This window comes from Hesperophylax consimilis, chromosome 13 (genome assembly GCF_061612785.1).
Source record: "Hesperophylax consimilis isolate HC1 chromosome 13, BYU_Hcon_1.0, whole genome shotgun sequence".
Taxonomy (NCBI): domain Eukaryota; kingdom Metazoa; phylum Arthropoda; class Insecta; order Trichoptera; family Limnephilidae; genus Hesperophylax; species Hesperophylax consimilis.
The window spans coordinates 31,062,070-31,085,998 of record NC_142848.1 but is presented as its reverse complement, the minus strand read 5'-3'; the positions used below and the strand labels follow the sequence as shown (position 1 = coordinate 31,085,998).

Sequence of the window (23,929 nt, the reverse complement as noted above, 5' to 3'; positions counted from 1 at the left end):
TGATTCTGTAAAAAGTCAACCGATATCACTGACAATTTCAAAGTTTGTTCTTATTAGTCCCAGGAGCGTTTGGAGAGTGGTTTGAATGATAGAAGTAGTCGGGAACGCCCGAGGAATACTTATCACAATATATTTGCATCGGAATTTTTTTATTTTTTTTTTATTGAATGAATAGTTAATACATTTCAACAAACAAGTCCTGCTAAGCCAATTGAATTGGCTTGTCAACAGGTGCTTAAAGTTTAGTTACATATACATTTTAGAAGTTATAATTTACATCCTATATCTACAGATTCAACATTTTTTCATACAATTTTCCATACATATTAAAGTAAATTTTTTTTTTCCGATAGCCAATTTTTCACCGTATATTTAACCTTATTCATAGACTTACATTGTTTTATAGTGTCAGGTAATAAATTAAATATCTTCGGCATGTTGTCTATGTGAGGATGTTGTGTCAGCGCTCTTTATTGGCAGCAGATACATGTCAGCGCTATATTGGCGGCAGACACATGCCTGAACGGATGACGAACCTCGTGCTGGCACAGTTGGTCTAAATAACAAATGTAGATCCTAGGAAATAAATTGTACAGCGCCCTTGAGGTGATTTTTCACAAAAACGGCGCTATACAAATTATCCAATTATTATTATTATTATTATTTGTTGTATTCAAACGTTCTCTGTCCTTACTTATTATTAAATTTCGGAACTATTAACACGACATTGCGCGTGAATCTAGTGCTGGATTTATGTTCTAATTTCTCTTTATGCTGCGGGGTAAATATATGCTGAATTATAATTTTTTGCCATAGTATTTGCTTTAACAGGTAAAATTTTGGCACTCTGAAACAGCAACGGTATACTATGTCTTTGTTTGAAAATATTAGGGACGACTTGTAATTTTACAATTGAGTTTTGTACAACTTGGACTTGTTTCAGATTGGTTATATGTAGTAGTATTTCCCCATTTTGTTAATCCATATCTTATAATAGATTCTGCCATTGACATATAAATTATTTTAAGTGTTTCAATTGATAGGAAAACATTTTATGTGTACATTCTGCCAGCAGATATGACATACAGAGTAGAATTAAAGTCGATGTAATGAGTTTTTTAACAGTAACATTATGGTATACAGTAGTGAATGGTGGAAGATGTCGGAGACGCCCGAGAAAGACATTAGCAATAGCGAAGCATTGCGGGGTCTGCTAGTATAATATAATTCCTAAATAACACAAAGCTTCCTGTGTCGATGACATCGCGTCACACTATGAACTAGACTGGTGTTTCACTGACGTCAAGCCAAGTAAGTTCACGAAATTTAAAGCTGCCATTCTAAAGCTCCTGCGTCTATCACCCAATTTAAATTGTTTTATATTTGTAGCATCGGTGACATGTTGTGGAAGTTGGTTCCTTGCATCCTCTACTTTGTTTGCAAGCAAGTGTTTCTTAGGATTGGATGCATTAAGTGTTTTGTTAATTTTTTTCAATGTCCACGGAGATTTATATATTTTTATTGGTGGTGAAGATTCCTTGGATGCCAGGGCAATTATGTCCAGATAAAATTTTGAAAGTCTCAATCAAGTCACCCCTTTCTCTTCTTTCTTTTAAGGTTAGTAATCTTAGTTCCTTGAGCCTATTTCATATAACCAGTCTTTTCAAGCTCTTGCTATTTTTGTAAATCATTTCTGATTCCGCATTCAACATATTCTCCGGATCTGGCCCATGCGACTTTTTATTGTTCCCAAAACTAAAAGCGGGGGAGGAATTTTCAACAGACAGAACAGTATTCTAATTTGCAATATTAACCCAAAAATACTTAAAATATTTAGTAAAGTTTTACTATTGAGATATTGTGAAATAACACTCGTTTCAACTTAGCCCATCGTCACATGTGTCGGTAAGGGTAAGGAAAGAGTAAGAAACCGACATAAACCGTAAGCCCCCGCGCAGTAAAGTCCCACAATGGAAACTTTGCTTTCAAAATTCAAAATTCAAAAAAATATTTATTGCACAAAAATACTGAGTACAAAGAGTATAGCTTATAGGTTACATCATATTTCTTCCAGCTAACCCAAAAAATACACATTATACGACATAACCCAACAATTACATGTCAACAAATGTATGTAAATAAAAAATAAAAAAACAGAGGTAAGTATTTAATTTATGTAAGGTGAGTGACATTTGTTTAAAAGAAATGTTTTTAGTGATGATTTAAATTTAAGTATATGGGTTATTTGTTTGATGCTAAGTGGAAGGTAGGGTCTTTTCTGCATAGGGTCTTACAGCACTCGGTTTATGTACCATACCATGGGACAGTGGGCTTAATTATTGTAAGCCCGTCATTCTATTAGGTCGGTAATGGTAAAAATTGACATGAATCGAAAACCCTGCTAGTTTCTTAGCACGTCATCACATTGGGTCGGTAAGAATGAGGAATCGATGATTGCAGCGCAGCCATTGTGGGACTTTTCTGCACAGGGTCTTTGATTTATGTTGATCCTTACCGTTACTGACCCAATATGATAACGGGCTAAGAAACAACTGTTTGAGTAGGCGGAAATTAAAAATAATGGATTGTAATTCCAAATTTGTAAAAGTTAATATTAGGTTTTTAGGTTAAGATTTTTTTCTTCATAGATTAATCTATAATATTATGTATAGTATCTAGCTAAAGTGATGAAAAAAGAACAATCTAAAAACCAATTTTATATTTAATACAAAATAGGTTGGGTTTGCGCAAATAACGCGTCCGAACAGTAAGATGATTAATAGGTAATTTTATTTAATTTGAAAAACACGACACATCACATCGAAAATCAATTCTCTGTGCAGTATAAAATAAATAACTAATCAACATGGACACCGGCACCTACCAATAATAAAATTGTTGTATTTCGAAATTCAAAACATCGTAGGTATATTCAATGTGATATTTAGAAGTGCCACAACTGTTTTAGATGAAAGATACACAAGGTACTATCAGCTTTAACTGTTTTATTGACCGAAGTCTATTATTGAGTACCGGCATAATACGCACTTGCATATTTTATAACTTTACTTTATTCCTATGCACGGACGTATGCCAAGCGAGGAAACCAGCAAATTTAACATGTTGCGAAAAAAGATACACTTACCAATAATTTGAGTTGTCAGTGAACGTTGAGTGGCAGAAATTAACTATAACATTCCAGCAGACACGTGTTGGGGAACTAATTATTAGCCAGCTCGAAAACAATAATATTGCAAATATCTCAAAACGCCGCCGTTACTTGTTTACATATCCATTAAAGTCCAGAGAAAATATGAATGGCGAACGTCGAAAACGGATGCAGCCACAGAAGCAGTGATGGTATGCCAAAAAATAAATCTCCCCAGTTTTTCGCCAAATCTCCAAAATCTACACCGATTCGAAAAATTCGATACTTCAACCTTGAAAAATAGGCAAAATTATGGGGTTAAATAGGCGCAACAGCTATCGACGGCAGGGGGTATTTTTGCTGTTATAAATAATGTTATGTTTCCTAATATTTTGACAAAACAATACTATAAAAACTTTTGATTGTCTCATATCACAATTATTTACATTTAACACCTTGTTATAAATACTGTATTTTTATAAGGTTTATTTACTTTTCCATGGTTCCTATCAGAGAACAACTTGACATACTTAAATAAATATCTCTCAAGTCAAACTTAAAATACAACCACATACTGGCTCATTTTGTGTTCACTATAAAAGAGATTTACGTCCGTCAAGTTGCTCACTGGTAGGAGCCCTAGCAAGATAAGCCTAGTGATTCCATCACAACACCAACAAGGGAGCAACTTAACAGAAGTAAACATCTCTCATTTCGAGGATAAGGACTGGCTGATATACGAAGCCATAGCCAGATAGTTACATTAGTTTGTGAAAACATTGGAAATCCTCTTACCAACATAATATAATAAACACAAATCATTCCAGACATTCTACGTGTTTTCTGACCAATCTTTATATTCACAGATGGTCACTGAACAAAATGCATGATCTTACTTTTTCCAAAAAACTCCCTTCCTCCCTTTGAAATTTAAAATCCCCCAGATCTGGGGACTTCTCCTTAGACTTATCATCACTGCACATGAGGCTTTATAAACTAGATCGGTCATCTACTTTACTTCCGCACAAACCAGTAAAAACGATTAGTATGGATATGGAATAAAATAAAACCAGGCTCAAAAATTTCGTACATAGGACAGATGGACATATCTGGACAAAATGTAATGGTGTCTGAAACATTGGTTAAAGAAGAAGGTAGCACAACACGGCATAATACCCCAAAAATCAACTGAAAATTAAAGGAGGTGTAATTTTAGGTGCCTCGGGTGAATGGGTAAGGAAAGAGCAAGGCATAAATACACCACTCTCGGGCGAGGCATGAGCCAGCATGAGCCATGCATGAGCCGAAGACTATGCGCAGAAAAGTCCTTCAGTGACTGCGCTGCAAACTGTAGAGAACTTCAATTTTTTGGGCAGGGTTTACAGCACTCAGTTAATGTCAATGCTTTATTGGACCATGGGGAGCGGGTTAGCTCTAAATTAATGACAATTATGTTTAATTTCAATAAATCCGTCGAAACTTCACGATCATTGGTCATATCAGTCATTTTATTTATTTTTGTTTGTTAAATGTTTGCTCAGAAATAACTACCGTTGATATTAAATAAATAAACTTTGTTGGTAATTCTTGGTTGGATTCTTTGGCGGTACAACCGTTCATCTTGATAGCCATGCCCCCTTTTCGCACACAACGCATATCCACCCGGTTCCACTTTAAAACACATTTCTTTTACAAATATAAAAAGTACAATGGTATGGCTTATAGGTAAATCCTATTACGTTCAACTCAACCAGATTGATAAACCGCTCAACCAAATTGAATGGTCTGTAGCGCCCACACCGAGAACGTTTGTTGGAGGAAATAGGGTTTTCGGAGACGTTTCGGGTTGGTACCAGCACACCATTAAAAAAAGAAGAAGAATGATTTCGCATTATTTACCTGAGAACGTTTGTTGGAGGAAATAGGGTTTTCGGAGACGTTTCGGGTTGGTACCAGCACACCATTAAAAAAAGAAGAAGAATGATTTCGCATTATTTACCTGAGCCACATTTTTGACAGTTATCATCGCGCAGGGCAACACCTTGTGACTAAAATAATTCCTGACTGCCTACCTGTCATCGCATTTCACATTTTGTCAAAGAATGTAGCATAATTAATAATTGGAACTTTTTTCATATGTTTTTTCGACGATTATTTTCCAATTAGAGATAAGTGTCAGTGGACGCGGCAAGAATGGCGGCGCCGGACATGTCCGTCAACCCGACGGAGCTGCATGCCGAGATCGAGAGACTCTCGCGGGAGCTCGATCAGGCCAGCAGCGAGAAGCGGCAGTCGGCGCAGTACGGCCTGGTGCTTCTGGAGGAGAAGAGTAGCCTACAGGGCAAGTGCGAGGAGCTGGAGACGCTGTACGAGAACGCCAAGCACGAGCTGGAGATCGCTCAAGAGGTGCCAAGAATTCTCTCTCATTTACATAATTTGCACCATTAGACTGCTCATTCAGCATAATTAATACAACATTTCTCTTGCTTACAGTTTTATTTGTGCCATTTATGTCAAAATTACCTTTCCTGCTTTCGGAAACATAAACTTGCTTGCACAATTTAAATTTTAACCTGTAGGGTGGAGGAGGTACATTGGAATGAATTAGCTAATGAATTAAGAATAACACCTATGGTTGATCTGTATATATATCAAAATTCAGCCGATATATCGGTAGTCGACTGATTTCGATGAAAATTTCAAAGTTTATTCTCATTAGTGCCAGGAGTGTTTACAGCGTATAGTCGAAGAAGTCTGGGACGCCTGAGGAATACTTAACGCAATATCTCTGCACTGGAATGAGATACGGAGTGGAATTAAAGTCCATGTCATGTAGCTTTTTAACATTGTGGTATACAGTAGTGTATGGTGGAAGAAGTCCAAGACGACTGAGAATGACATTAGCAATAGAGAAGTATTGCGGGATCCACTTCCACTAGTATAATATATAGATCTTACTTACCACCTGACATATCTTAATTGACCGTTCTGAAGATGATTGGACAAATGCGTCAGGATTGCACCCTGACGCACCATCATGGATTCAATTCTCTGCTGGATAAATCCTCCATCATTGCACATGCAATGTTTACCCACCATGGAAATAAAATAATTCCTAAACCGGTAATGTTGTCTCTCTTTTTGAAGTTGGTTTTTGGTTTGTAGACTGAAGATTTGAAAAATTAATACGCAATCTTATTTTTGTGTTATGCAGTCAAATTGATATTTCAAAACACCATCACTCTGGACTGACAATAGTTGCGTTCACATTTCGCTTTTTCATATTTTCATCTCTCCACACACCTTCCTATTTAGTATTCTTTGTTATTACATCATTAGACAAACTGAAGAATTATAATTGTCATCCCAGACGAAATTAACAAGACATTTTAAGGACATACGTAGTAAATATATTAACCCTTTGCACTCAAAAGATTTTTGGTGTTTGCATACCGCCAAATCGAAGCAATTTTTAAGAAAAATAAATCGTTTGAAATGAAATACAATTGAAAAAACCTTTTTTGTCTCAGTAAAACAGGTATGTAAGATATGAAATGGACACAACAATTGATTATTTGCAGTTTTTAATTGTATGATATTTTATATAACAATCTCCAATGCGAAGTCCTGGTTTACTTTTGTAGATTTCGTAATACAATCGTGTTTCTTTTCTTCCACCCTGAATTTTTCTATTAGAACATACTGCAGAGTCCTTTTTAGTTCCAGAACGTAGAATGTGTAATTTATTTTTAAGTCGGTCTTCTGGAGGGAGAGTAGCGAGAGTACCAGCGTCTTGATAATCTCCTATTAATTGAACGACTAATAATTTTACAAATTTCAAATTTGTCATCAGTTTTTCATTGTTTTTTGTCTTTGGAAACTTTATAAAGTATGTAAGAGTTCATGACACACACCTCCTCCAACATTTTAGGGACTTACGCATAAAACAACAAGTCGATGCAACTTGGCCCTATCAACTCCAACCATATTGTTTGTATAGATTATTGCAACAAGTGGCTTTTGGATATTTATCGTAGAACCTGTACACAGTGTTCTCTGGACTGTCCTAAGCCCTGCTGTATCACATGAGGATAAAAATGTAACCACTCTTTTATCCTTCCATGCGAGTACTAAAATGTTATCCTTCTTGAATGCAATTGTTTTCTTGTTCCGAATAAATTTAGTTTTTTTATCCCAGGTGACAATTTTTTTCTGTTTGTCATTATTACTGTGCCAGTGAGATGGCATTTCAATTTCATCAATACTTCGGCAAGTGGTATGCTAGTATAATACATATCTGTAAATACGTGATATCCTTCTGCACATGGGTTTTTTTGTAGCAGTGTGTTCTGCAGGTCCCAGGTAGTTCTGGTCATGGTAGATCAGCTGATATAATATTACCATAATACGGCAGAATACAGCAAATATATCCTGTCTCTCCTATTAATACTGTCCCATTATTATCCTATTATGTATCTGGGTTTATTAGGGTTATAGGTAATAAATGCAATTTTATCTTTGAATTTTATGACCGATTCGTTGATAGATATATTTTTATTCCGTATAAAATAACAAGTTCATAAAACTGGGAAGACTTCGGTGGCTAAGTCATGTGGAGAGAATGACCGAGCATCAAGAACCAAAGTCCCTGCTGAGCTCAAGACCGATAGGGAGAAGGAGCCTGGGAAGGCCAAGGTTAAGATGGAGCGACAACGTCCTCAAAGATTTGTCTGCCTTGGAGCTTCGAAACTGGAGAGAGCTGGCGCGGGACCGAGACGAGTGGAGGAAGACTCTTGAGGAGGCCAAGACCCACCAGGGGTTGTAGAGCCAAAAGTGATGATGATGATAAAATAACAATATCAAAAATAATCAATACCGCAAATGAAATGAACGAAATGTGTCTACATGCACCAACTTGCCACGGCAGCAAAATGCTGCATCTAGAATTACAAAACTTGATTCTTTTTTGTTTCATTCATTTTGCGCTTCAGCTGTCAAATCAAATCAAATCAAAAATTATTTATTGTAAAATAAAAATTACAAAAGGTGTAGCTTATGGGTAGACCCAAAAATGATTCAAGCGGGATGGTACACACGTTGACTTACGCTTGAATTTATGCATAAGAATGTGCGTGAATACTTATCATACCATACACACAAGTAATTCTTTCACAGATATATTATATATATTTACGTGCAGAATCACTCCGATACTAAAACAATATATTGGATTTTAATGACTTTCATAACTTATAACTATTTAGTTGTATTAATATGATTTCAGAATAAGACTTTATTTTCTTGCCGCCATAGCGGCGGCACTCGAGTAATATGGCAAACCACGTATGCCGCCTCTATGGCGGCACTCGAGTGCTAAGGGTTAACTATATATAATTTAGTTTATAACCGTATAACTTGTAGTAAAATGTACTGTGAATGTCCAAATAAATAACACCAATCATCGTTTGATGATTTTGTCTGCTTCTATCATTGTCTTCACACAACAGAATTTCTTCTTCATAGTTGTGATTATTTGATGCAATTTCGATGGCACATTCTTTTACAGATTGTTGCATTCCTTGCAACTTTCCTTATTGCCATTAGCATTCCGTGCTAATTGACATTCTATATATTACTGTACCCAACTTAAAACTCTATAATTACACTCAGCTTCTGTCATCACTTTGATTTGTTTCAAATTTCCACAGCTACCAACTTCACAGATATGCAAAATATGATTATTTGCCCCTTTTTTATGCCAACTAGCTGCACCCCGCTCGCATTGCTGTGGCCTTAGTCTGTCTGTGCAGATGGAGAAATAATAGCGCGTGTTGCTTTACGATGGAGCTGTTTTAAAAAAAAAAAACATGTTTTTACCTGTCACGTAATAATATAAAAACACACACGTATTTGAATGCAAAGTTGTGTCAAGATTTCAAAGCAATTGGTGAAGAACTTGAAGGAGATATTAGATTTTTAACAAACGAACATTTTCATTTTTCATGTATATAGATTATGCCACACTATGATTATGCCAACTGTCTGAGGCCAGTGGGACTATTATGGCACTCAGTCTGATGGGAGTTGGGAAAAGAAGGAGATGCAAAGAGGAAGTACCTAGCTAATCATATCTGTTCACCATACATGGCTAAAGTAATTTCTTTAAATAATGACAAAATATTGGTGCAATTACATATGTGAAATGTTGGCGCAATTACATATTACCAGTTCTGTGAACAGTAGACCTCGCATAATGTTGATCATTTCGACTTGACAGCTCGTAACGCTTATGCGAACTCTGGCCGAGTAAAAATGTACTATCCAACACGGTGACCGGATATCTCATCAAAATGACAATTCGACACACCTGTAAAAAGTCTTATAAAGTTATGAAAAGTGATAAACAAAAACTAGGTTAAATAGTTTGCATATGTAACACATAGACACCCACATATAAACACGCCGACTCCGGTGGTGGGACTCGATATTGACCCAATGTTTGCAAAAAGGCTAATTTCCTTTAGTCTATTAATACAATTGTGTATTGACTATCTTCGCCGCGTCGCCCGAAACTTCAAAGTGCGAGTCTCAGTTTTCTTTGTTTTTTCTTCTTCGTGCTCCATATACCGATGAAACATTATATTTACCGAAGATTCGTTATTTTAAACTTATTGGATATACGAGGAATTATACAAGATCATATTTCAAATTGACGATCTAGATAAAATTGCACGAAAAGCACTTAAATTAAATTTTTTAGGTGGGTCTGTGTGTCCCCAACACCGCTGCTTACTTTTATTTGTTTATTGTGGTTACTTCCCGAGGAATTGATGATGGCACAATGCTGTATCTGCAAAAAAAACTTCTGCAATGATAACACTTAGTATCTTAAAATAGCAACCGCATTCGGCCAAGACAACCCCACAAATACGCTGTTTTGCCATTACAACACTGTTGCCATGCGGGAGACGGTAAACAATATTTTCTAAACAATATTTTAAATGAAGGGTCAATCAAACCTTTCACCAAATTTTAAATTTTTACTACTATATGTATTAGTTTGCGAGAAATATAACAAAATGGCCAAAAAACTAGCTTTTTGGAAATACAGCATATTGCCATAACACTGGCACAGAGTTGAGGCTTCCTTTAGCATAGGGAACTGGAGGGAGACAGCAGGAGATCGGTAGGAAACCAAAACCAAACACTAGCACCTATGACGATGGTGATATAATTATTGGCCATTAATCTAACCTCTGTAATTTTTTTTATCTTTCAGGCTCTGACCAAGTTCCAGTCATCACAGAAAGTCACAACAAAGACTGGGATCGAACAGGAAGATGCTCTCCTCAATGAGTCCGCCGCCATGGAGACCAGTCTCAACATGCAGATCTTGGAGCTTGAGAATGAGAACAAACAGGTACCTGTTCTAACCTAACCTAACTTAACATAACCTAACACCTTCTCCTTTGAGTCGATTTTCAATGCTGGGGATCACAACCCAAATGCACTGCGGAACAAGGGTCCACCAATTATCACAGTCCAGCGCTGCTAGCATCGCTTCCAAAATATCTAAGAATTCATCGTAGGAAGACATAGAATATTGTAGCTCTTCTAGAATGGGTTTATTACTGCGCCTTAACCTAACATAACCTAACAATTATTTTTATAAGCAATAATTATTAGCCTGAAACACTCATCCAAATTGAAAAATCTCCTGATAAAAGATACATGACGCCAACGGTCAAGACTTTTCAATGTGGATGAGTGTTTCAGGCTAATAATTATTGCTTATAAAAATAATTGTTACCCTTTGTGATATGCATAAAAAATCTTGTCTTAAACATTAGTTTACCAAAAAAATAATAATTAACATAACCTGATTATGTGGTATAACATTTTTTTATCTGTTATTCCGTTTTCGAGTAAATCGAGTCTGAAGTTGGAATTTTTAGGTCAAATTTGAAAATTATATCAGCCGCTAGGGGGCACTACCAGCTGCTCATTGTCTTTTAAAATGCGTTGAAATTTAGGACTGGCACCAAAATTTATTTTAACCTATATTGCCGAAAAAAAAAAAAAAATTACACCCTCCAGTTTCCTGCTTGTACCACTAGTTTCCAGACACTGCATACATACAGTTGCATTTTTCATTTTGCATTTCCATTTTTTCAAAAAGTTTTATTTTTGCATTAACATGAGGCCCTGGGGAAAATAATCTCCCTCAGGGCCTTCTTTCATCTTTGAGGATGCTGTGTTGAGGCTCTTTTGAATGAGAGAAAGTTGTGGGAAGGAAAAAGGTATGAGGGGTGGGTAGGAATCCAGGGATCAGTGTGTCCAGGAGTGACGTTTAAATATGGAAATTATTTTCCTGGGATGCTGTGTGGAGGGTCTTTTTTAAGGAATGGAAGGAGAGGAAGTTCTGGGAAGGCAGAAGGTATGAGGGTTGGGTAGGAATCTAGGGATCAGTGTATCCAGGAGTGAAGGACATTATGAATATATCTCTCCCACTGCGGTGCAAGGCGATTTGTCGAGAGAACAGTTGCAGAGGTCAAAGGGTCTCCCCAAACCAGCCTCTCCTGATCTGGCACGCCACGCAGCTGGTGGGTAAGCGCATCCTGAACACACCTCACCTGATGAACCCGAGCACCCCTGCACCAAAGTCACCAAACGTAGCGATCCACTTGGGGTGACCTATGTCAGAGGTATTGGTACCTAAACTCGCCTGCCTAATTATATTGGAACTAATCCATGATAAAAATGTCTGAAGGCTATAAAAAGATAATTTATATCTCAGGAAAGAATAATCGATAGAGAACATCACAAAACATGGGTTGGGCAAATTGGAAAGGGTGGGCTGGGCGTTGCGGGGGGGAAATAATAAAACTTTGATTATCCTAAAAGCCCTACCCTTTGCAAACCATTTTTCCCCCGAGCAACTATTTACATGTGATAATAAATTTTCTACTAATTTTACTCTTGTAGAATCTGCCGTTGAGGATATTTTAAATATTGTTCCCACATAGTGATGAACTTATATTTAAAAATAATCCATTATAAATCATTTGAATTAAATAACGATTCAATGATATGTTAACTGATATTTGTACTTTAACCCTTTAGGCCTCTGGCATATTGACCGTTACGTTAAATAAAATTCAGAAAGTCGGAGAATTCAAAAACTAAAAACTGTTTTTGAAAAGTGATGAAATACGCTTTCAAATTTTATTAGAAATAGATGCATAATTTTTGAATAATTCAAATTTTGATATCAAATCTATAAATGTTTTAAAAATTGCTCATCTTCTTTTTTTACGTCTAAATTTGCTGATAGCGAAAAAAGTACACATATTTTATTTGACAAATGTATTATAAACATTACTGCCACCCTTTTTTTGTTGTTTCATATAAAAATGATTAATAAAAAATTCACATTCAAGTTTCATAAATTTTTCTCAAATTGCGGTCGGAGCCTTTGGTTTCATAGGTGTGTACATTTTAATTATTCTGTGGTTAACTACGAGATTTGAATATAAAGCTTGGTATTTTCTCTTTCTAACACCGTTTAGTTCATATTTGTAACTATGACGGTAAGGGAGACAACGATTTATATTAGAATATATTAGGGACGGGTTGTTTCGGAGAATTTGAACAATTCATCAAATTTCAACATCCATTTTCAAGTTCTGTGAAAGATTTTTTCAAGTTCTGTTTTAATTTCAGTTTTGTCAAGCAACTAGCCTATAATGATATAATAACAGAACTTGAATAGGACTTTCACAGAACCCGGAAATGAACATTGAAATTTGATGAATTGTTCAAATTCTCCGAAACAACCCGTCCTAGCTATTCTGAAAAGAGAATAAATTTACTTTATGGGTAATATCTGCTGTGTGTCCAAAAGCGAAAAAATTAGCAGGAGGAGTTAGATTTTTATGTACCTTTTAGAGAATGAGTTCTATGCAGCTGTCGCATAAGTGATCCATCAGCGGCTATCTCTTTACGCGAATGTATCACGTGTTTCATTAAAATACATACATTTTGTTAGAACGTGCACCGCGTAGTGGGATAGATTGCATTGAAAAGGTTAATAAGATACCTGCAAAGTTTTCATTTGTTTCTTAAAGACGATACAGAAATGGAAATATGACTTTGAATCTTTTTTCGAAAAAAAAAAAAAAAATTATATTTTACGCCTATTTAAGCATTTACATATATATAACAATATTTACTAAATTATACCCGTAAACAGTGCAGGAAATGACTGTTTAAAACACTTGCACAAAAATAAATATAAAGAAAAAATATTATTGAATTTTATCCACACAGTATATGGGTACAAAATATAAAAAATCCAAAATAATTTTATTCTTTCAGCTGACAAAATACTGTTAATGTGTTAGACAATTTAAATAGCTTTATCAAAAATTCCCCTACTCGATGAAAAAAAACTTCAATAAGGTATGCTTATATATTGAAATTGATGTACTAAATATATCAACAACATTGGAGTATTTGTTTCCTAGCTGTTGAATCCGTCGCATAGGAGTTTTATATTGGGACGTTGATGTAGAATTGACCACTACGACTGCTAAAAACGAAAGTTTGAAGATACATGCTATGTAGTATAATTCTAACTTCATACAATAATTCAATTACATCTTAAAACTATAAATACCTTGAAACTAGTTCTGTGAATAAAAACTTTTTGTACAAGTTATCAAATAGCATATTTTTAAATACATCCATTTAAATTTCACTTTTGTTTATGGTATCGAATGAATGCAAATCTTGGAAGCGAAAATTAACCCACTTCCCGACATCCGATTGCGCTGAAACCCGGCAGATAGGCTCGTTGACGATGACAATGTCAATGTATTATATAAGTTTTGGTGTCAATCACGCACACACGCATGGACATATACACAGTTTCATGATAACTCAACACAGTGACAATTCAACACACTTTTAAAAAGTGATATAAAGTCATTAGAAATGATAAAAAAAAAATTTTTTTAACCTAACCTAACCTAACCTACTTAACCAAGTTAATAAAGTTTTTGTTTCATCACTTTCCATGACTTTATATAACTTTTTAAAGATGTGATGAATTATCATTGTGATGATTTATCCGGTCACCACAGTTAATATACGAAATAAATGTCAGTCTTACACGATCGCCATCTGACGAGGTCGGTAACGTGGTTGACCCAGTCCCTGGGAAGGAAGGTTCAATCTTCGGAAAAACCAAAACATGTTTTTTTTTAAGTTTTAAAAAAAATTTTAAAATTGATGTAAAAAAAATTACTTTTTAAAAAAAATTTTTTTTTTGTATTAATTTACAAACTGCTTGCATTAATGGGTTAGCAATCTTCTAAAAGCCCATGCTTATTGTAAACAACCCAGTGTGTTTGTGTAAACACAAAAAGCTGCCATAAGCACACCAGATATCTCAAACATGCTGTTCCTAAAATAACACCAAGTCCTTGAAAGTCAATTTAAATTCATTTTCATGGATGATCTCAATTCATTCAACATCAACATCCAGTAGGACAGTCCAGTGTTCAGCAAACAGTTGATTGTCAGAGTCAGTTGAAGCAGGGTTGATGTCAGATAGATTGCTGATGTAGTGATGGCATTTGGGTCATATTCTATACAGTACATAGATACATAACACTAGTATATTTGTGTTCATCATTACATGTGCTCCATTTCATATTATCAATGTGTCATACTGTGAAATTAATATGAATGTGTGTTTTGTAACAGTTATTGTTTGTAGAAATGTGAACTCAAATAACAATTATTTCGAATTGATATTGTCATATTAATTTAATAAGTGATGAGATGTCAAGCGATTTTGTTTCGAATTTAAATACAAACAGTTTGGTGTAATGTTAAAGACAGTTTAGTGATGCTAACGGAAGTAATTGAAAAGTGTGAATTTAAAAACAAACAGTTTGGTATAATGTTAAAGACAGTTTAGTGATGCTAACGGTAGTAATTTAAAAGTGTTTGTTATTGTTTAAAATAAGTACAATGCTAGCAATTTGACGAGTTAATAACAATGGTAATTAAAATTTTAAAGATATTACAGTTGTTTTATAAACTGCTTGCAAACTATTCATTGGACGACCAACGCTTCTGCCATAGGTCACCCCAAGTGGTTTGCTATGTTTAGTGACTTAGCCGGGGTGCCCGGTTCATGGGGTGAGGTTTGTCCGTGTCTTGGCGGCGAATGCGTCAGTCCACCAACTGCGTGACGTGCCGGATCGGGTTGAGGGTGATCATCCATCTCTCGACCCATCGCCTTAGGAGGGATGGATTCATACTCCTTAAAAAAACCCTTCACACTAAATGACATAAGCCCTCACACAGATGGATTGCTTGCAAAACTTATTTGCTATCTGACTTCAGAATGAAATTCCAGTGACATGAAAAAAAAATTATTTAAAAAAGAGCACACGGTGCATAAAACTTTTTAAATAGCTTTAAAAACTTTTAATAAATATTCAATCAGTTTACAAGCATAATAACCTGACCGTTATCCTTGCCGCCTGATCACAATTTTATCAAAAACGGACCGAAACGTACCGAGAATCAGTGTTTAACGGGGACCATTCAATTGTCGAAAATTAAAATCATTAAATATGGCAAACCTAACTTAACCTAAAAAAATGTATGTTATAATTTTTATTATGTGTGTCGATAAGTTATTTTTACACATGGATAGAATAGCGTCTGCTTCCCCCGTACAAGTGTTTTAATCACTCCACTGTGAGGTCATCTTTTACGTATTATAGTCTGCCTGACTTCTTCAGACTGAAGTGTTCGAATAATGATTGATTACCAGTTACAAAAATAGCTTTCACATTACATTATTTGTTCTTAAGAATCAAATAAAAATAGAGAGGACTTGATAAGAATTAAAAATAACTATTATTTCACTTATCTTAATCTTGAAGCAGAAAATATATTTTCATCTCACTAATAACATGCCAACTGTGGGCTTTGGTGTAGTGAAATTATCGCTGCTTTAATATCTGCAATTTTTAGGCTAATAGAGCTATTTTAAACTCGCTTTTCTTCTTGCAATCTTCATTGAACTAAAACATAATACTTTGGCTAAAGAAAGAGGTAGCGCAACATGGCATAAGATCCTAAAATAAATAACTATAAGGACAGGTTGTTGCACAGAATTTGAACAATCTGTTATTATATCATTATTGGCCAGTTGTTTCACAAAACTGAAATAATGACAGAACTTGAATAGACCAACCTTCACAGAACTTGAAAATCGACTTTGAAATTGGATGAATTGTTCAAATTCTATGAAACGACCCGTTCTTAAGGCAACGCCATACGTAGTAATGCAAAATCATCTGTTTTTGGTTTGAAAATTTGGTCGCCTAGAAATGTGTCAGATGCTTTAATTAAATACTGCGAGTAGAATACATCTTGGCCTTTGAAATAATCGAGTATTTTTTAGATAAGTCTTTTTAAAAGCCCAGAAATAATAATGTAAAGACCTATGAAAACTGCTTTTAAGTTCAAAATCTCCTACTTACGAACCCGTTTTCGGTTATGATTTTATTGTATAATGTGGCAAATTAAGTTATTTATAAAATGATCGAAAAAAAATTACATATTTATGCCTGAACATCCACAAAATAAAATAAAAGGCACTTTTTGGCCATGTTTTTTTCTTGCATAAATTATAATGAATTTAAACCTTATCGCCACATACGTAAGGGTTGTTATTGACAGCGGCTCAATTTAAAATATTACACGACGTAGTGCATCGCCTTAATGTTGTTTGTTCCATATTTAATTATTTGCCCAATAAGTTAGTGACCTCCATCATTTCACAAGCTACATTTTCCACTTATAATGTTGACAGTAGGAGTACACAATACTGAAAGTGTTGAAACTCGGCATGTAACTATTGATAAAATATAATAGCATCGCCCTGGTTTAAGACCACCATTCAGAATTGAAACTTTGGTCGTGTTTGGTCACCAGATCCGAATAGCCACCTTCCTCTTCCCTATCTCCTTCCTCTCCTCATCACTACTTTCAGCCTCACAACATACCTCAATTGGGGATGCCTCAGTCTCACTGGCTCCAGAATGTAGGGAGTAGTTGGGACTGTTTGTGACTGTTGTGCAGTTTCATATTAAAAAAAAATTATTTAAAAAAAATTTCGGTTTAAATTTTGTCGATAAAGTTAAGCACTTTATAAATGTGCTATTTTGATTTCGGAGACTCACTGGGAAATAGCTGTCTGGCCTTTATCCTGACAATGAATTGAGCACTGAGTCAAGTGGAGTCCCCTCGCCCACAGATGTTTTCAATTGAGTGATTCAATTATGGAGAGACTGGATGCACTTATGATTACTGAATCATGCTACAGACTTTTGTAGTACGGCCCACAATTACTTGTCATTTGATGGCCTTTGGCCTACGTACTTCTTTCAATATACAGTGATACCTCTGCATATTTGTTGTTTTTAAAGAGATCTGTTGAAATTCACTATGAATGCGGGAAAATAGAAAAAAGCTACTAAATTCATGCTTAAATATTTAATGCTAAAAAAAGATTAATATTTCACATATAAATGAATGTGTAAAACTCTCAGACTAATTTGTCCGGTTTTGGGAACAAACAGTTTTTATGCGTTGATTCAATTGTTCAAATCGTATCTCCCTAACTGCCGTGATGAGAAATATGATTTAAACGGTGTTAGAAATAAAAAAAAACACCATGCTTTAGTTTAAAATATATAAGTTAACTACAAAATAATTTAAAGTACACTTTCTAACCAAAGGTTTCCAATTGTAACTTGAGAAAATTTATGAAACTTTGTGAATTTTTGACTAATAATTTTTACATGAAACTACAAATAAGTGAGGTTACAGTAATGATTATAATATATTTGTTTAATAAAATGTGTGGTTTTTTAATTATCAGTAATTTTAGGTCAGTGTTTAGAAGAAAAAATGTAAATTAGGTATTTAAAAAAATTTTATATTTGATTTCAAAATTTTAATATTTCGAAAATTATATGTTTACTTCTAAAAATAAAATTTGAAAGCGTAATTCATCACCTTTCAAAAACAGTTTTTAGTTTTCGGAAATATTCAATTTTTTTGGATTTTATTGCAAAGCGGAAATACAAACAAATTCTACAACCATCTGACAGCGTTTTTTAGAAATATAACGGTCAATATGCTAGAGACCTGAGGGGTTAGGTTAGGTTAGATAAAAATCGATTCCTAAAAGCTTGACTACATCAACCTGTACATTTTCAGTTGTATTTTTTTCATTTCTTTGACAATTTTTAATCTTTCTTGAAGAGTATGCACTTTTTTCACCAGACAGTTAATTTTTAAGGCTGAAATGCACAAAAATTAGAAAGTAAAAATATAATCGCATGCATTCACCGCTTTGTTTGTATCTCTAATGACAACAGATGTCAGTAGCGGCCGCCGGCAGCAATTCATCGAATAAAATAGTACAAAAAGCGCGTTATTTAAATGATTAATGTGGTAAAACAATGCATAGATGAACAATCGATGCAATCTATTTTTGAGACTTTTGTTGTCTGATATTTATAGTGATTATTCGAAGTACGATCGATCGGGATTTTACTGTATACCTTGACATCTTTACACATATTATTTTACAAATTATTCAAGAAATGGATACGATTTAAGACTTTCACTGCCAAAAGTATTACAGTGATTTATTTTTGGGGTACCTCCTTCTTTCGCCAATGTTTCGGATAGCATTACAGTGTCCATCATCAGGGCAGATGTGTAAACAAAACCTTGCTAAAGAAGGGGGTATCGCTATACGGCATAATACCCAAAAATAAATCAATGTTATTATTGAAGAATTGTTTCATTAAATACCAGGAAAGTAAATCACTTCAGTCGATACATATATGATAAGTTAAAAAGTGGATATTTTGTGGTATGGTGTGCAACGTTCCCTCTAATTGTTACATTGTGTATGTGGCCTATCAACTTATCTGTGTAGGGCATTAAAGTAAAAAAGAGGCTAGTGCGTAAATACGCACATTTATGCGTAGATAAAATTAATTAATCGTGTTAATATACCACAAAATAATAAACAAATTTTTAAAAGTATGTATTTTATGACAATGATTGCATTTTTTATTTGGGAAAGCGGACATGCGTACATCGCTTCTCTCACTATTATTTAGTTTGTAAGAAAAAGCTGCAGCATTATTGTGATAAAGAAAATACTTTTTTTGTGCCGTCGCCATGCCGTAACCGTGGCAGTTATAAAAGCTAACCTTAATAAGTCATTATCCGGAGAAAACTTCCTGATATAAGATATTACTAATTTATTCAAAAATTATTCGTATTCCTGTTAAAAAGGGGACTACAGGCCTTTAATGAATGAATTGACAGATTTCCTAATAAACTATCAATAAAACACGAATGAGTTATGGCGATCTCGGAGCACGTGTTCATAAAAATTCAAATATTTTTGCATTTCATCATTATGTAATAACAGGATAAACGCAGCTTCCGATATATATTATGAAAGTACTAATGCTTTATTAGGAAATGGCCTGCTGACACATTTTTAACACGATTTTAATAAATCAGCAATACCCACTTTTCTCCATGTAGTACCAGAATTACTAAGTCTAGTTAAAGTCGCAATACAGGACGGGACCTTATCACTTAATGCTGCTTACTTAAAAATACGAGCAGGTATTTATTATTTAAACCACAGGTTCTCAAACTTATTTCGACCACCGCTCACTTAGAGATTTAAAAAAATCTACTACCCTCCATATTTTTACATTTCCAGGTCTTGAAAATAGGTCGCATCTTTGTCTGTCTTAACCGATTGCTCTTTATTTAAAAAAAAAAAACTATTTTCTTACCTGATAATGTTTCTTCATATTCGAGATTCTTCAAGATGTGTGCGGACAATTCTTAACAGGTTAGAGGGAACATTGATGGTATATGGTTTGTGGGTTCGCTATTTGATGTAGATTCACCAGTTTCCTGCTTGCACCACTGGTTTCCGGACACCGTATGTACAATGAGAACCTGTGCTGCCAAAAAAGTTATTTAAAAAAAAAAATCAACTTGTTTTGTCTAAAAAGAGCATCAATTGAAAAATGCCTCTTTAACAAGCATGAGTAATAAAATTATTAATCATTTTATTTCCCCGACCACACTGTCCTCAGTTATTTTAAATTAAAATCACTTGGCGGTAGACTACTAAATTAATTATGTAAACTTCTGAACGGCAATACAACTTACAACTAATTATGAGGTATAATAAATAAAGACAACTAAATATATATCAAGCTAATTCTTTCGTTTAACTAGAATATATTATACGCTCGTCTAATTATCTTATCTTAATTCTGCCAAAAAACTTATTGAGGGCAGCTTAATTATTATTCTCTTTTATGGTACTAGTTGAATATATTTCAGTGCCGAAATTATTAATTTCTAATTTAGACTTTATTTTTAAGAAGTGAACAATATTTAGAAAGCTATTTTAATGACATGTTCTTAAGGCGAAGCTTAATGCCGAATCACTATTTTGATTAATCTTTATAACGAATTGGGGTACATTATGAATACCAAAAAATATGCTTTAGATAAATTGAAGGTTTTCCTATCGCTTCGCTTGAGTAGAATACAAATAATAAAATAAATTACTCAATAAAAAATATAAATTCAAACTACTGAACGCATAAAGGAAACAACTTAAAAAAAATAAAGTATTATAGCTAAGATTATCTGTGACTGTTTCACTTGATTAATTTTTTGCTTTCTTTAAAAATTATTTACAAAATAAATAAAAACCAGTTTTTTGCTTGAAATCGAACGTTTCTAGATTCCTTTTGTCAAGCGATTTTAATGCCTATTACTTACGATATAAGGTATACCAAGAATATACACATTTTTGGCTTGTAGCTTCCTTAGTCAATTACTTACAACGTGGTTTGCCATAATTAAATTAAAATTAAACAAATACTTTCTTATCATTATTTATTTCAAATGTCAATCTGATTTAAACTGGGCTACAGTTGAATTAAATGGAAACTGGTTTACAGTTGAATTAACCCCTCAGGCCTCAGGCACATTCTGTCAGAAGGTCGGAGTATTTCCGCTTTGCAATAAAATCCAAATAAACTGAATATCTCTGAATGTATCCGAAAACTAAAAACTGCGTTTGAAAGATGATGAAATATGATTTAAAATTTTATTTTTAGAAATGAACATTATAATTTTTAAATATTAAAAATTTGGGCGCAATCATAAAAAAATATTAAAATGGCTATCCTCAAGTTTTTGTAACTAAAATTACTGATAATGAGAAAAAAACACATTCCATTAAACACATGCATTATTGTTACCTCACTTTTTTGTCATTTCATATGAACATAATTAATTAAAAATTGAAGAAGTTTCATATTTTTTTCCAAATTGCGGTCGGAACCTTTGGTTTCATTTTAATTATTTTTTGGTTAACTTTTAGATTTGAAGATAAAGCATGGTGTTTTCTCTTTCTAACACCGTTTAGATCATATTTCTCACTGTGACAGTAAGGTAGACACAACGATTTTTGTGAGACCATATAAATTGTTCCCTAAAGCAAAAATGGTTTGAAACAGAGTGCTTCTTTAACCTTTCGTGTGCCGCCATTGCCAATAGGCATAATAAAAAAAACATTTCTCTGAGCTCTTCTATTTTTATAAATATTCAAACACATTATCTGGTAAGTCAGTTAGTACAATTTACAAAAAAAATCATTTTGCAAAAACAACTTAATTATTACAAAAAGAAAAAGTAAAAATAATAAGTTGGTGGATTTTCATTGTTGTTCATTTTTTCTAATACAATTAACTAGTCGCTTATCACAGTGTGTAATTTTTTCATATTTTTAGACCCCTGTCGTATATTTTTGTCAGTTGGATTTTGATTTGATGTTATGATTATATTTACATAATTCTCTGTTTTGTTTTCAATATGGATTGTATTATTATTGTGTATAACTTGAAGATAAATAATACTAAACGCATAGCAATAATAATTGAGAATGGACGTGACTGTAGAGCAGTAACGTTTGTGATAAATTATTTCTATCACTCGAAACGGGTAATTCTTTTGATGGATCCCTCTATACTAACAGACAGATTGCAGCCTTTAGAACTAAAAAATCAGGTGTGGATATTGTGCCTTTTCTACCGATATTTCTATGGAAGATGTTCTGAAGAACTAGTGTCATTGATTCCTTCGACACAAGTACAGGCGGGAGACACTCCCAAAGTTATCATATGGTTGACTTTTGCAACATTTGAATAGTTTGTTTTTACGACTCGTTTTTATGCCTAACAACTCGGCAGTGAAACGATTTGCTAGCATCTATGTGTTCAAGGTTCACTCTTCCCTTTCCTTCCTTCACACTTCATTCCCGGAGATGACACGAGGTTTCCCTTATGTAAAGGGTTTTCCAATAAGAGGTGTTATTTTGATATTCAATCGTAAAAGATCAATGGTTTCATTGCTTGTGTGGCACGTAGCGCCGTCTTGTTGAAATTAAACGTTGTCCAGATCAATACCATCCAATTCCGGCCATAAAAAATCATTAATCATCTCTCGATAGCGCAATCCATTCACCGTAACTGTTGCTCAAGCCTCATTTTCGAAAAAGTAAGGACCAATGACTCCGCCGGACCATAAACCGCACCAAACAGTCACACGTTCAGAATAGAGACGCTTTTCAACAATAACTCTTGGGTTTTCCGAGCCCCAGATGCGACAATTTTGCTTGTTGATGAAGCCACCGAGGTGGAAATGGGCCTCATCACTCAAGATGATTTGCATTTGATGCACTCAAGTGAATTTTAATAATTTCAATGCGTTGTTGAAGCGAGTATCGTTCCATTTTTAATGGCGTAGTTTCTACTTGTCAAATGTCAAAAAAGGACAGCTTCAAAAGTAACATCTACCGAAATAGCGGGCTATTCAAAATAACACCTCTTATTGGAAAACCCTGTAGTTATGTAAAAAAAAAGGTTATAAACTATGTCTACTGTTTATACAAAAAGAAAATCTCCATTATTTACAGCAATTTTAACTCATTATCCTTATCTTACATTGATTTGTATGTTCAAAATGCATTTTTTCTGCATGCAAATATGCAATACCTGTTAGCGTGTTCATAATTTTGTTCTTAAAGCTTTCATTAAGAACAGAAATCCTGTGGGAAGTTAGGCTGGGATGTTTTAAACTCTGTAACATCTGGTGACTGTCAACGATCAGCGCCATTTTGATTTCTTGACACTTTTCTTAACAGTTCTCGGTCTATTACTGATTTTGTACAAATTGTGCTGCTGACAAGCATAACAACATGACTATAACACCCCAACCTTATTATATAATATGTACATAAATAAATAAAAAATTAAACTCTTCTAACAGTTAATTTCTTTGTTGTTTCCAGCTGCGCCAAGAGCTGGAGCGCGTGGTGGGCGAGCGCGAGCGGGCGCTCGTGGAGGGGGCGGAGAGTGCGCGGGGCGCGGCCGCCTCGGAGGGGGAGCGGCGCTCGCTGCGGGCCGACGTGCGCGAGGCACGCGCATGTGAGGCGCGTCTACAGGCCGACCTCAGTGACCTGGAGGAGGAGAACATAGCGCTACAGAAGCAGGTGGCGGCGCTCAAGTCTTCACAGGTATGAACACTGAATTTATTATTACACTCATCACATCTTATGTGGAA

At 34.6% G+C, this 23,929-nt stretch overlaps 2 protein-coding genes across 2 annotated transcripts in view; one reads left to right on the top strand and one right to left on the bottom strand.

The window, feature by feature from the left end:
* Positions 1-3,333, bottom strand: part of LOC149418779 (uncharacterized) — a 48,926-nt gene extending 45,593 nt beyond the window's left edge. The window contains exon 1 of the mRNA XM_089638659.1: positions 3,146-3,333. The gene's annotated coding sequence lies outside the window, so the exon portion shown is untranslated. The remainder of the gene's footprint in view (positions 1-3,145) is intronic.
* Positions 3,334-5,182: 1,849 nt separating this feature from the next.
* BicD (Microtubule-associated protein Bicaudal D) overlaps positions 5,183-23,929 on the top strand; it is a 37,702-nt gene continuing 18,955 nt past the window's right edge. The window contains exons 1-3 of the mRNA XM_089638997.1: positions 5,183-5,554; positions 10,428-10,568; positions 23,658-23,882. Coding sequence (XP_089495123.1) covers positions 5,342-5,554; positions 10,428-10,568; positions 23,658-23,882 — 579 coding nt within the window. The 5' untranslated portion in view covers positions 5,183-5,341. The remainder of the gene's footprint in view (positions 5,555-10,427; positions 10,569-23,657; positions 23,883-23,929) is intronic.